Source organism: Scatophagus argus, chromosome 18 (assembly GCF_020382885.2).
Source record: "Scatophagus argus isolate fScaArg1 chromosome 18, fScaArg1.pri, whole genome shotgun sequence".
Lineage (NCBI taxonomy): Eukaryota > Metazoa > Chordata > Actinopteri > Scatophagidae > Scatophagus > Scatophagus argus.
The window spans coordinates 17153244-17168833 of NC_058510.1; the positions used below are offsets into that span (position 1 = coordinate 17153244).

General features: G+C 39.4%; 1 protein-coding gene across 1 annotated transcript in view; it reads left to right on the forward strand.

The window, feature by feature from the left end:
- Window positions 1-11382: 11382 nt before the first annotated feature.
- The window catches only part of si:dkey-225n22.4 (collagen alpha-1(XXI) chain), a 53314-nt gene continuing 49106 nt past the window's right edge, over window positions 11383-15590 (forward strand). The window contains exons 1-7 of the mRNA XM_046371091.1: window positions 11383-11506; window positions 11757-11893; window positions 12123-12242; window positions 12437-12553; window positions 13191-13377; window positions 13814-13979; window positions 14087-14309. Of these exons, the coding sequence (XP_046227047.1) occupies window positions 11428-11506; window positions 11757-11893; window positions 12123-12242; window positions 12437-12553; window positions 13191-13377; window positions 13814-13979; window positions 14087-14309 (1029 nt within the window). The 5' untranslated portion in view covers window positions 11383-11427. The remainder of the gene's footprint in view (window positions 11507-11756; window positions 11894-12122; window positions 12243-12436; window positions 12554-13190; window positions 13378-13813; window positions 13980-14086; window positions 14310-15590) is intronic.

The window sequence follows — 15590 nt, forward strand, 5'->3', positions numbered from 1 at the left end:
TCAATCCTGGAGCACCTCTCGAATCTGTTTGCTTTTTCTATGCAAGGGTGGGGCACATACAGCACATACAGTGTGAATGTCATCACTCTAGTTACACCTGTCCCCGGTCTCCCCTATCACAGGCGTGGCCCTCTCTCTATATGACGATCACAAGCAATTACTTGGAGTAAGAGTTGTGTCTGACAGTTCTCTGGATTTACATAGAATTTCTGCTAAACCTTTAAAGAAATTAACTTGTTGTAAATCTGTCTGCATTCAGATGCTGCTTGGCTAAGCTCTTTTTGAACCATCTTTTCCAAAAATTGTGCCTTCTTTTTATACTGGAAAATCCTTGCTATTCCAAATTTTAACAAACATATTTAGAGAAAGAAAAAAACAGGAAAATTTGGAAAAAAAACTGTTAATGTTACAGCAAAATCATATATATGCATGTGACTGAGTTTGAGAATTATAGTTAATAATGCTGTCAAGGTCAGTTTTGTCACAGGCCACACCAGTCTGTAGTGTCATTAGTTTCAGGATTAGAACGCAGATAACTGAATGTTCTGCGTAAAAGCAAGGCCCCAAAAGTGAGTTATGAACAGCACCTGTCTTGAGACTCAGAGACAGAATTCTAAGCATTATATCTAAGCATTTTATCAACTAAGATAGTCTATAAATACATTTACAGGCAATAACAAATGAATCCTAAAACGAAGTGGAACCCATCACAGATACTTTTAAACAGAATGTTTTGATCCCTTTCTTGTTCTAGTTATTTAGACACTTTCCTGGGACACCTGTGAACAGCTGATTACAGTAGTCAAGCCAGCTTATTGTAAAACAAGCAGAAATTGTAAAAGTTGGAGACGCTTTACAGCGTGTCTTCATGGCGAAATGATCAAATAGCCACATTAGGTGTTTATTTTTTAAAAGTCAAATTTGAGAAACACACACATGTTCTTGCATTTATTTATTTTTTTTAATTTTGTGAAGCTTCTTCTGTTTTTTAAGTGAAAGGAAATAGACGTGACTAAAATAGATGTTTAAATGACTTTAACTTAGGCAATACTGCCCTCTGAAGGAAAAATGTGACAGTTACAAAGAAAAGAAAACCAGAACTGGTGAATGTGGCTGGTAAACATGTAAACTTACTTCCTCTGTGTTTGAAGATGTCTATCTGTTGGTACAGACGCTCAGCAGATACACAGAGACAAATTCGCTCAGAGGATCCACTTAGTTTGGAACTGAAATAGAAAAACAACTTTTTTTTCTCTGACTGCATGTCCAGCCTGCCAACAAAGACGAGGTAAGAAGGTGAGAAAAGACAATCAATTTTCTGAACTGATCTCTGTGTAAAATGTAATTTATAGGCTGGAAGGTGACAAAGGTCACTGCATATCGGGTGCCATAAGGATTCTGTCTTTAACTCTCCACAGTAATAGCTAAAAGAGGCAGCCTTTTAAAGTCTCAGAGCCAAAAGGAATAAAACGTTTAATCTGACCTTTCCATCTTTTTTATAGCCCTTTGCTGAATTCTCTCCTGAAGCATCGTCTACGAGAGCACAGAGTTAAAGCAATATGCTCCGTTGTACATTATTTTCGCTGGATTTATAGAAATGAATCTGTAACGGGAACGTTGTGAATGATCTGTTACCGGACCATATTTTATGTTCTAGACAAGTCAACCACCTCTGAACGGGTTTTTTAAGATCCGCCCGTCGGCCTTCAGAGACATTCCTAACAGTATGAAAATAGTGAAAGTCAGGCAGGGCTGTAGTGTATTTAATCTGCAGACACTATTGTATTATATGCCTGCAGTTCATGCTTTCCTGTTCTTTTAACATACATACAGTAGGTACATTCAAAAGTGAAACTTTTTTTATATGAGTTTCTACATGAAAAGGGAAAAACAACAGTGCATCCCAAGCTGAACTGAACTGATGCTCCCCTTGGCCTTCCCCTGCAATAAACAGAGACTTGGATCTTATCACAGTCTTCTGTGTTGTCCAGCCTCATGTGGTCTGGTTGGAGAGGAAGTCAAAGCACATATTTTGGACATGTTTTGTTTTTTTGGGTTTTTTTTTTCAGTGCTATGTTTTTGCTGGGTTATTTATTTATTTTCAGAGCTCAGAAAGGCCCTGGCAACAGCAAAGCCTCAAAACTTTAGCAGCAGTGATCATAAAGGTCTTTGAGAACAACTGAGAACACTGCTGCTCCAACAGGGGGCAACGGCAGTTCAGAGCTCAGAGGTCCTTGTATGATCACAGTGTCTTAAGCTGCTGCTTCTCTTTCAGTCTGTGTTAAAATGCAATGTTATGGAAGTGTTGCAGCAACACACTGCTTATGGTTACACATATTCACACTACAAGGAGCTTTAATACTGTGGAAAGGTTACATGTTAAGTCACTAAAGGGCAAACTGATGATCTGAAACAAGTGAGGATGAGGATTTTGTTTTATTTTTTTGCTTGTTTTTTAAATTTCAAATGGAGCTTTTTGTGCTGTTATTAGATGTAAGAGATGACAAGCTCTCGGTTTTTCAAAGCTTGCTTTAGAACAACAAGTACTCCAGCTTCAGTATGCAAACAATGCAAGGTCATTTGAAGGAACAGACTGGTGCTACCCTGTATTTTTCCTACAGACAACAAATCTCATTGAAAGACCAAATCCAACAATGTGTCAGTCGTCAGTCATCCACTGGTTCCCCATAAAGACATAAATCTTTCAAAATGGGACACAAACACATACTTTCTTTTTGTTTCCTATAAATTCAGCAATTTCCTAAAATCGGACAATAGTTTTTTAAGTAAATGTTACTGAACAAAACATAATTAGTGCATTTGTCGTTTTGGTGCTTTAGTGGGTATTCACTGCAGCAGAACAGGATCCAATAAGAAGTTCATGGAAATGACGAAACATGTCGTGTGGAGCTCATTTATGCATTTATATAACTATAGTCACAGGTCTCAGGTGTGCTAAATCACGACTCTGACAATATTTTTTCCTGGGGAACCTTCTGTATTAAGATAGACTCAAAATAGATCATCCAATATATGAAAATAAAAAAAGAACATCTGAAGTAGTTTTTAAATAACAGTGGATACACACATGCAGCCTTGGTTTTGGTCCTCATGCTTTTTCAGAAGATTTTCCATTTCAATACAAATGAAATGAATACAATACATTTCTATTTGTATCTAAACGAATGCAAATGTGTACATTTCTTCAGACAGTTTTAATCACTTATGAGTATGTAATGGCTGAATTATTACTCACATATCAGAGGTCCAACATGTGCCACAGATGTTATTTCATCTATTTCTACAGGGTTTTTTGGACCTGTAATTAAATTAAACTTCTGCGTAGCTGCAGTTAAAACATGCTCCAGTTTACTGGCTGCTGATCACGGTTTGTAATCACACAAAATCTCATCATTTCAAAATAAGAGCATGCTTCTGATCATAAGCAGTTATAAGCGTGTGCTTTAACCCAGCCTACTAAAAATGACTGAAAATCTGATGTGGCTGATGTTAGCGATGATTCATTGTGTTCAAAACTGAAAACCACTTACATACACAAACATTTATGCATTGTCACACTTAAACAATGCATGTTTATGTATATGTGTGTGTAAATCCACATTACATCCACATTGGTCTCCGTAGTGTCACATGCTGTGGTGAAGCTAGCCACGATTTATAAAGACTGCCCCGACACTCCCACCACTCCCTCTGCCAACCAGAGGGAGGACTGTCACTACCAAGTCAGGGCTTCACTCTCTTCACTTTCTCCTTCCAAAGTGGCATTCATCACTGCAGCTGAAAGAGAAAGGTAGGGCCCTGTCATCACTTCGTCACTCATTGAGCTGTTGTGTAGAGGGATTTTACGGAGGGTAAGTCTGTCTGATCAGAAACAACTCTTCGATGTATCAGGCTGGGATTATAATTGATGTGAGTTATATATTATACTAATCAGTATCAGACAGCATTACAAAAGAATTCATTTGTTGTTTTTCAAAGGATGTAAGTGACCCATGTTCTTGTTGGTGGCTGTTTGTTGGGTGGTTTTGTGTTTTATTTAGCATTTATTCTGTATATGGTATCTATGCATGCATGTATCATCACTGCTTTTTAGTAGACTTTTCCAACCTTCATGATACCATGGCATGAGTTTGGTTTGGCCACAAGACACCAGCCATCAGGACAATGAGAAGACAAGCTAAATATACAGTACAACAGCATACATCCTAACATCCACCTCTGTGATTATGGGTCAGCGAGGTCCTCTGCCTTAGCGCAAGGCAGCCAGTGTCTCTCTCACTGTGTCTCTTGGCATTTTAAAGTTATGCTGTTCAGCTGAGTCTGTAGACTGAAATAACTCGCTCTTCCATCCTAATTACTGTATGTGCTACTATCCTACTGAATGAACTGGAAATGACAAAGAAGGTGTGTCGGATGGTGTTCAAGACAGTCAAGGGAGAAGAGAGGAATGTTTGGTTTGGGACGTACAGTTTCATCATATAAAGATCATTCACTGCTGAATGACAGAAAAGTATAGTGTTCAGAAGTAGTCCCAAATTATCTATAATCAAGGTTACATGACGGCTGAAATATTTCGGTCACTGTAGTTATTTTTGCTTTGAATAGTAGTTACGTACATGCGAAGAAATTATCTTCCTTTCACAAAGGAAAAGTTCTGAACTTTCAACTCAGTTCATAAGTGATAAAACATACTCTTGCTAATTTAAGACACAGCCGTGGCCTAGAGGTTTGGAGAAGCGACTTGTGATCGGAGGGTCACTGGTTCGATTCCCCCACCGGACGGGTAGGAAAAATTTGGGTGTGGTGGAGTGATTAATGCGAAAAATGCCCCCCCCCCCATATTAGCCGGCTGATGTGCCCTTGAGCAAGGCACTTAACCCCCCCAATATGCTCCCCGGGCGCTTGATGCTGCCCACTGCTCCTGTGTGTGTTTCACTGCATGTAATTTGCTGGGTGTTGCATGTGTGTGTTCAACTAAGGATGGGTCAAATGCAGAAGACGAATTCAGTGTGTGTATGTAAAAATATATATACTGTCAATAAAGCTGATTCTTCTTCTTCTTCTTCTTCATTTCCTGTTCTGCTATTACCAGTAGCTTATGGTGGTTATTGCTAGCTAACTTCAGCTTGTTCTCTGACTTTTCTCTGCAATTTAGCATCCATTGTAAGCCTTGAAGTGTAAGCAGGGATTAATCCTGTAACAATATCAATATATATTTTTGCCAGCCATATATGTGATATTAGCACTATGCACATATGTGGTTCAGTTGCTTTATGTGTTTCTGCTCTTCTTCTTTGCTGTAGAGCTATTAGGTTTAAATGTCCCTCGCAAACATTTAATTATTGACTTCTTTCAGATCACAAAAAAACAACACATTTGGATAACAAATAAAAAAAATATTTGAATTTTCCCTAAGATATGCATAGAGATTGCTATATGACCAAATCCCAAAGTGATACAAAGTGCTGAGGTCTCATGTGGTTATGTTGTTGCATGTTTTAAACACATTTACTACTAATACATCACTAATCATGTTTCCATACAAATGTAATGAATATTTGATCAGAATTTACAGAAAATAAAATGTTAATTAATGCACAGTTCCAACCAGTATTGCCAACACACACATCAGCCAAGCATTAAATATTTTCACCATATAGATTTTTTTTCTTAATTTCTGCTGCTTTTTTCTTTTAAATTTTTGGTGTTTAAAAGTAAACACGCTTATCACAGTATACAATATTGATTTTTAATAAGTTACCAAACAGGCATTAGGGTCCTTTTATATCACTGCAGAATATCAGGACATTTATTATAATTATAAAAATTCATGCCTGCATTCATTTTCTATGCTTATATATGAGTGAATGATAATACACTTTCATGGTCCTGTAGGTTTCATTCTGTTTTCAGAGTTTTTGTTGTTTGTACTGTTTCCCTTCTTTGTTTCTTCCTCCAGCTGAACCTACATGTAGTCTTGTTAGCCTTGCCTTGCTCTCAGTATTGCTCCTGTCTGCTCCGACTCCTCACCTGCTCCCTGTTCCATCATCAGCTCCTCAGTAGACCACTTTCACCTGTCTAAGTCATTCATTCTCTACCAGTCTGTCTTTGTTACTATGGCACTGTGTATTCCACTCTTGTTTGCTACCTTCTCCTGTTGTTCCTTTTGCTTTGGATCTTCCCTCTATTTTGACCTGCCATTTTTTTTGAACACGTAGCCTTTTGTTTAAACTTTGATATATTGAAGTCTTTTTCCATCCAAGATAAGCTGCCCTGTATCTACATTTGGATCCTCCACATGTCCACCTGTTCCTCATTCATGACAGCAGTGAATCAATCTGTACTTTTAACTGAATGACCGTGCAATAATAACAAACATACTGCATGACAACAAAAATTATGTAATGGATAAGTTTCAAGTCGCTAAAAAATTTTTCATAACATGGTGTAATGAACGGCACTGAAATCTATGGCTAGAAAGTGATACAACTGCAAAATTTAAAAAAAAAAAAAACAGCAAAACAACAAAAAACAAATACACAATATACTTTGGAAAGTGGTCAGTAGTTATATGTAAGTATATGTAAATTACATGAACAGGCTTCAACATGCACCAGTACCGGTCTTTTGAATAAAGTATTAAATTAAATTTCGTTCCTGCACTGAACCACATCAACAAAATAATCTCAGAACTTACAGCGCATAATTTATTGCAAAAATAATATCCTCATCAGAAACCACAAATGTAGTGGATTTGACTTTGTTAGGAGTATATATCAGTATTAGCTCTTTGCTATCATCTTTGTTTCATAAACCAAGCAAAGGCACTGAGCAATCCCAACATCTGTGGACAAAGAATGTTGTGTGATGCTGAAGCCAGAGGAGGCAGTTGATGTGGTTGGTCTGCTGCACTTCTGGTTTGCCAAATGTAGAGTGAGGTTTGGAGGAATTCAGGTTCACTACCCACCTATCCACACTGTGCGTCTGTAATGACTAATGTGCTTTAAAATGAAAGAGTGAGGCAATGTGGAAATGATGTATAGACGGAAGGAAAAAGAGTGGCTATTTTTGAGGATTTTGTAGTGTAGTAAAATATTTCAAACATTCTCCACTGGCATTCTGTCTCAGTTATTCACTGTGGCCTCGGGGATAAGGTTTAAAATGGAAATCAAAGGAAAGAATATAATAAATTTAGGGACAATTGTGAATGCAGTTTACATATTATAGTTGTAATGGTCCAGGGTCAACCACAGAGAAAATACACAATGAGGCACTGATGATCAAACACGTCCAGGAGTAGAAATGTAGTTATGCATGTAGTCCAAATTTAGTGTAGATTTCAACCAAATTTCTTGAAAATCATCAAAAGATAAGGTGAATGAATACGCTTTTCCATCCACTACTGTTATATAAATATTCGAGTTGAGTGCATTGAGGTGTTGGATGAAAAGGCCTGACTGTGTTCCAGTTCTTCCTGAAGGTGCTGGATGGGGTTGAGGTGAGGTTTTTCCACACCAAACTCATCCAAACATGTCTTTATGGACTTTGCTTTGTGCACTGGGACAAAGTCATTCTGGAATAGAAAAGGGGCCTTCCCCAAACTGTTGCCACAAAGTTGGCAGTATTACATTGTCCAAAATGTCTTGGTATGCTGAAGCATTACGATTTCCCTTCACTGGGAGTAAGAGGCTGAGCCCAACCACTGAAAGACAACCCCATACCACACCTGAATTCAGTAATAAAGAGGTAATACTTTTGTGTATAGTGTAAATTAAGGCGTCTGTGTGGGTGAACCAGCAGCAAAGGAACAACAAAAGAAATACATATTTTCAGCTGTTTTAGCTAAAAGGAAATCAAGAGAAGGTGTTTGTGGAAAGCAGTCAGCATATTTTTTGCAAATATGACCTCTGTATTAAGGACCTCTGTTGGCTCCGGATCATTTTAAAGAACAAGCTCAATGTCAGTCACTCTAAAGACACTGTCAACAAACACACCTATTGCTAAGCAGTGGGTCCACATCATATCAACAGTGACATATGTTTACTTAGATAATGTGCACCGAATAAGTAGAGTCTGGTACAATTCAGCTCTGCTCAATTCAAGTCCCAAGAGCGATGAGTACACCCACCTCAACCAGATAGTTGATAGAAACATGCATAATGATCGGGTTATTATCAAGAAGAAAATTATTAAAAACACAGAGCATGTGTCCCCAGATCTTCCTAAACCATTCAATATTGCGACTGCAGGCTTGGCACTACTCCATTTAAGACATAATGTCCTCCCTCACAGTTTGTCATCACTTCTCACCTGATGTTGCCTGCTATAGGAAAGCGAATGCACTCTGTTAGACAACATTATTAAAGAGGATCCAGGGTTTGCTTGTTATATATATAGCTTGGTGAAATTGTCCTAATTTAGAAACCTGAATAAACTTACCGGTGATTAATAATGTTTAGCTGTTAGCTATTGGCCCACTTGAAAGGAGTGCTTATTAAAAAGGAGCCTTTTGAAAAACTTCACTTTCCCCACATGAAACCCAGTGAAGTCCCATACAGTCAACACATGGGATGAAGGGCTGTGTAGTGCACATAGTCCACATTTAGCCCTTGCGGGACTCTTTCAGTTATCCCATTTCAGGCCCTTAACCCACTTGTTACCCACGTTGTCCACATGTTATTCATATAGGGAACACATGCATGTTGACAGGACACTGACATACTTTATTAGTTAGTATTGTACATTAACTATTCACATGTAAGCAATAATCTTAGCTATATCAGTGATATAAAGTTGACATTGTTTTATTCCCTTACTGGAAGAAGGAACTGAACTGATGTTTCACAGTTTTATTTCGTTTTTTCAGCTATTTTAATTGCAGTCTTTGAACACTGCAGTCTTTATTTTATACTGTTAACCAGCGGATAAAAAAACAAAAAACACTAAAATCACAACTGGAAGTACCTTGGTGTAATATGATCCTATAATAGTAAGTCATAGCTGAGAGTTAGAATAAAAGAGAAGGAGGGTTACGGGAGCTGGGAGGAGACTTTGTAAAAGAAAGGTTGCGGCAGCTGTGCTCCCTTCAGCTGACTGATCCTCCCCTGTCTTTAAAGCCTCTGCCAGCATACTGCAGCCTGCTCTACCATGTTTATATTTCTGTTTTCCCATCCCAGCATAGTGCTCACGTTGTTATTTTCTCTGGCCCAGCCTTGTGGTCAGTGGAACCATGTTTGCGCTGAAAAATGAACACGGGCAAAGCTCCGCAGAAAACATACTTTTAGGCCATATGTTTCATGGTGCGACATGGAAACTCAAAACAGCATTTCACAGGAAAGAGGAGGAGGAAAGAAGTACAGTGGGGACAGAGGAGAGGAGAAGAGAGATGTGATTTCATAAGGTCGTCAAATGTCATTCTTAAAACATGCCACATATGTTAGTGTTGGATTGTTTGGATGGGAAAAGGTTTAAAACACACACAAGAAATACAATTGAGCAGCATGTATGCACGTTTTTACATCAAAATTATTTTCCCATGAGACCTGACGTAGGTTTTCTGATGATGATCATGCTACATAAACACCCTCTAGCTCACCTGTGCCTTTGTGACTTCATGAGCTGTAGGTCTATGTCAGTTTGAACACAGCCAGGGCTAAGCTTGGTGAGGTGTCTGACCTTTCACATGGGATGCTTATATAAGTCGTGTATGTGATCCACCACCCAACCAATGATCTTCACCCCCTCTTGGGACTTTGTAAATTACATTGCCTTCGTGTGATATCGATGCATATTGTATTGTATTGTAGTTTAAAGCCGAGGTACATAAATGCTCTGCGTCTGGGTGACATAAAGAAGGACATGCCAAAAAGGTGGCATTTGATGCCCTAGGAAAGAGAAGCTCGCTTTGTTTGTGCAATCGGCGTTTCCTCTCGCCACTGACTCTGTAGCTGGTTTGACCACTGCTGCTGTCTCTCTCTCTCTGTCTCTCTCTCTCTGTCACCCGCATTGAGCTGGAGAGGAACTCATCTACCTCAAACGTCAAATCTTCCAAACTAACACTTTGAGTCACTCTCCAAGTTTACCCTGTCAGCAAACATTTTAAAAACCCGGAAAGTAATGCTGATGGAGCTGACCTTTAACGTCACACTGACATCATTGTTGCAGGTGCAAGGTTGGGTTACAAGTCTAACTGAACACGGCATATGTTTGAGCGTACAAGGGCAACATAGCTACTTGAAATGTCAACCAGGAGAACAAGAAAGAATGTGTCAGCTTCATGTTGACTTTCTCTTTAACTCTTCAACCAAATGTGAAATGGAGCCACTAAAAAATGAAAGTGAACTGAAGTAAAGTATTAATAGCTGCATTTGTGGATCCTGTTTGCAGTTTGAGATCTGCAGGAACCATTTAGGCAAAGTTAGTTTAGGCAAATTAGATAATGGATTTATAAAATAACAGCGGCATTAAGATTTTTCACTTGAAAGGACAATCAGAATCATGTCTTGGCTTTAAGTGTGGCATTTAAGTGGAAGCTGCAAGGCAAAGGTGCAGATTTGTAAAAGGAGATTGAAAACAAGTGAGGCCTTGTCTCTAAAGTAGCAAAGATCGGCTGAATGATTTATAGGTGTTTATTGGGGCTTTAATGTGTAACTAAAGAGCAAATACAGATCTTTTTCTTGGTCACTCATTAGCAGTCACAGTGGCATACTCCTTCTCACTTGCTTGTTTGCTCATGGTAACTCTTGTTCATGTGTTTCTCGCTCTCACTGAACCTTTTAACAATATTTTATTGCCAATAAACCTTAAAAGAAATATCCACCCATAGTCCTAATAATGATTCATGTGGCAAACACTGCAATTTAGAGTCACTTTATGAATGAATGAAATAGTACACAGTTCATTTGAGCACTGATAACTGAAGTAAATTTAGAAGCAGATAAGGTCCCTATAATTGTTGAAATGATTCCGGAGTTTCCAGAATGGTTTTGGTGGAAAACAGGTTGTATGTTGGAATCCTCCCTAGGCTGTCACTACTGGGAGATGATTAATTAATTTTCATGTGATAGTTGCTGTGTGTCTAAGACATTTTGGCCTGAGGGGGGCACATGATTGGAAGCTAATCAGAATGTGTGGACCCTAAGTTTACTATAATTTGATGGCATACTACTGATTAGTTTATAGCATTTGTAGAATATTATTCAGTAAATTTATTAATGGTCTTAGGTACACAGTCATGGACAAAGGCGTGGGTCATTTGGAAAGATTGGACTAATAGTGGCTATAGTAAAGGTCAAGATGTCACTGAAACCAGTTGTCATGATTGTTCAACTCCTGATTTTTTTCTTTTTTTTTTTAAATTTTAGCCAGGTTGGACTGGACTGATTTAGACTGCTCTCCTACAAAGCCATGTTGCTGTGGTCAGTATGGAGTGCAATATTACTACTGACCCCGCTGGAGGCCGCAGAGGAGGACGACGTCCAAGCAGGTTAGGGTGGCTCTGTTACTGAACCAAGCAAATTGCATCTTTTGAAAACAAAGCAAACATGTAGCAACACCTCCATATGAGGACGACTTTTGTTACAGTGTGATTTGGGGTGATATATAAACACAATCATTTTGACAGCAGCAGTGTTAGGTACTGACTCTTTGGAGTCTGAAACTGTGAAATGGGACAAGTTTGTATTTTAAAGATACTTTCTCTTTGTGTGTGTTTGCGTGCATATATGTGTGTACAGGCTGCAGCACAGCTGTAAATGACTTGGTCTATATTGTTGATGGCTCATGGAGTGTTGGCTTCTCTGACTTTGACACGGCCAAGCAGTGGCTCATCAACATCACCAGCCAGTTTGACATCAGTTCCCACTACACGCAGGTAATACAGACCAAATTATACTGTATGTATACTGGGTGACTGAGGCTGTAATTTCCATGTGCAGTTATCAGGAGTCTGTTTATGACCTGTCTCCTGATTATTTTCTTTGGTCTATTCAAGAACACTGTCTAACTGTCTTAGCTGCCAACATTTTGCTCCACTCCAAGTGCCACAGAGCATCAGTAAGTCTGCACTACAGCTCCATTAGTTTGGTCTGTGTCTGCTGCAGGTGGCTGTTATCCAGTACAGTGACACTCCTCGTCTGGAGATTCCTCTGGGGAAACAGCAGAGTGTAGCAGAGCTCATCCAGGCTATACAGAGCATCATCTACCTGGGAGGAAACACACAGGCAGGACAGCATGTTTTCTCTTTACAACTCTATCCTTCCAAATTTGCTTGTAGGTACTCATGAGAATGCATAACAACACTGTGTGTTCTTATGTACTGCTTTGAATTATTTAAACTTTGAAAAAAGGCCATTTTTAATTTCTGTATTCGTTCATTCACTCCACCTATCATCCCTGTTTTTGCACTGTTTTGCAGACTGGCAGGGCCATCAAGTTTGCTGTGGACCATGTGTTCTCCTCCTCCCCAAGAGGCAGCCAGGTCAAGAACCGCATTGCTGTGGTGGTTACTGATGGCAAATCTCAAGATGACGTGGTAAATGTCACTCTGCCATGTTCAACTACTTGAGTGAAACCAAGAGGTTTCATAAGTATCACAGTGTGACTGAGCTCCCCTATCCATGGTAGCTTAAGAAGGAAACACTTTCCATCTATCCATCCATCTTCTATACCGCTTATCCAACAGGGTCGTGGGGGGAAGGGGGTTGGAGCCAATCCCAGCTGACTATGGGTGAGAGGCGGGGTACACCCTGGACTGGTCACCAGTCAACCACAGGGCTGACACACAAAGACAAACAACCACACACTCACACCTAGGGGCAATGTAGAGTAGCCAGTTAACCTAATGTGCATGTTTTTGGTATTGTGGGAGGAAGCCGGAGAACCCGGAGAAAACCAACGCAGGCACAGGGAGAACATGCAAACTCCACATAGGGCCCAGACTGGGATTCAAACCTGGAACCCTCTTGCTGTTAGGTGACAGTGCTGACCACCGCACCACCCAAGAAAACACTATCTCACATGGAAAACAACGCTACAAATAAAACACTATTGCAGCTGTTCTAACAATGTTTATTGTATTTTTGTGATACAGTTCTTCTTGCACAAATCCTTTGCATGGACTTATTCTTTATGACAGGCTGAGATTCACCACTGATGGTTTCTTTCTTTAGGTGGATGCCAGTATGGAGGCACGAGCTCAGGGCATTACAGTATTCGCTGTTGGAGTCGGCAGCGAGATCACCACCTCAGAACTGGTATCCATCGCCAATAAACCATCATCTGCCTATGTACTGTATGCCGAAGATTACACCACCATTGACCGTATCCGAGACTCCATGGAGCAAAAACTCTGTGAAGGTCAGGTTCTCCAGAGAAATAATTTTTCCTTCTTGTTTTTTGTTTTGGTTTTATGGCAAAACAAAAAAAAAAAAAAAAAACAACTCTGATAAACCCTACAGTAATTGAAAAGTAGAAAGAAATATACAAGCAATCAGCTGAATCAAAAATAATAAGACATTTTTCACTGCCATTAGTGAAACCCAAACCAGGTGAGTGGACAATTGCATTTGCAATCAAAAGATCAACCAGAAACATGTGTCCTTGTGAATGCTAATGTTCTGCCCCATGTCATGGGTGCAATTGTTTGCCAATACATTAGCCTTATCTGTATCTCTGTATCTCAGACTTTTGAGGGGTTCATACACAGTTGCCCAAAAATTAATATATATTTATTTTGCATATCTATTTAGAGGTGAGCTTAGCTGTCTGAATAAATGACCCCATTCCTTTCTAGAGTCTGTGTGTCCAACACGAATCCCTGTGGCATCTCGTGATGAGAGAGGCTTTGAGCTGATGTTGGGCATGAAGGTTGAGATGAAAGCCAAGAAGATCTCTGGCTCTCTGGTTTCTGAGACTGCCTACACTCTGACTGCCTCCACAGACATTACTGAGCATACCAGGTAAAACCCTGTTTAGAGTTTTATGGAGTTCTGATTTTTATTTTTATTTTTTTTTGCTTTTCACATTTTGTGCTTTTTTATCAATTATTTTATCTCACCCATGCTAGAGAGATTTTCCCAGAGGGCCTTCCTCCATCGTATGTGTTTGTAGCCACTCTGCGATTAAAGGGGTCTTCTAGCAAGCTGACCTTTGACCTTTGGAGGGTGTTGTCTAAAGATAGGAAGATCCAGGCTGCTGTGACACTAAACGGAAAGGACAAAACTGTCATCTTCACCACCACCAGTACGACAGAAAATGAGCAGAGACTCATCTTTAAAGCTGGCTTTCAGGTTGGTATTAGGATTCCCTGTCCAAATCAGATGAAAATCCCAATGCCTGCTACAAAGACAGCATCAGTCTTTTGCATCGCTTTAAGTTCAGCTCTGTCGGTAAGCCTTAATGCTCAGGTCATTGAGTGACTTACAGTTCATTATAAATTGCTTTCAAATGTGAGATAGATGATGAATGGGGAAATCATCTTTATGTTGACCATCACTAATACACATATTTATTAAGACAGAAATAGATGGTTTAGGACAAAGACAGGATATTGCAACTCACCACCACTATTCTTTCACAGCTCTCATTTCTTCTGCTTTTATTTTACAAGGCAGTTTTTTGTTATTTTCTAATGCCACTATTCATTACAGTCTACAGTGTCCATTTTTTTCATTAACTGACTCGGAAGCACCCTGACACATTAGGTATGTAGGATTATTGAATCCATAATTAGTATTACATGGTTTGTCTGACGAATTTTGTAGTCACCATTTAAGCCTGAAAATCACTCAATGAATTGCTAAATAAGTTGAGACAGTATAACTCAGTCCAGGGAAAATCTTTCTGCTCTGCGCTCCAGTTGTCAAAACTCACTTGATGTAGCTTTAAGAAAACAAATTTAATGCAGCTGTTTAAACTTACACCATTAATAATATCTACACAATGCTAAGCACCTCAAAGCTGATACATAAAGTATATTAATAATAAACATCCTAACAGGTTATACTGGCTAACATAAAGAGTGCGCTGTGCTATTTTCCTGCCCCTCAAAGAGCATATTGTGTTACAGCGTACTCTGTGCACTCTGTCTCTGCCAATCTCCGGCTTCCCTTCATATTAGTTTATGTGAGCCTGACTGGGATGATGCACAGAGAGCCAAACTAGCATTTATTTTCAGCATCGTTCCCCTGTTCAGTTCAATACACAGCAGAAGCGGTGAAGACGTGAGGGAGGGAGGCTCAAAGAAAGCGCTTCCTGCTTTAAACCACCTGCCCCAGTGGAAACAAGCTGGTGGACGCGTTGTTCTTGGACAGCATGTCTCTATTTCCATGGCAACATATTGTTATGATACATCTATGGACATGCTGGGTTGTTTTTTTTCCAAATAGAACCCACTACCCTCCACCTTAACACACACCTAGACTTTATAGTATAGTGCTTGACAGCATTGTAATTATGTTCAATTTGTGTTTGCGCGTGTTTGATTTGATTTAGTTTGATGTGGGACAAGGTAGAAACCCGTGATTTGTCATTTAGAAAAGATGGCTGTGGCTCAGTCCAAGTGAAACAAT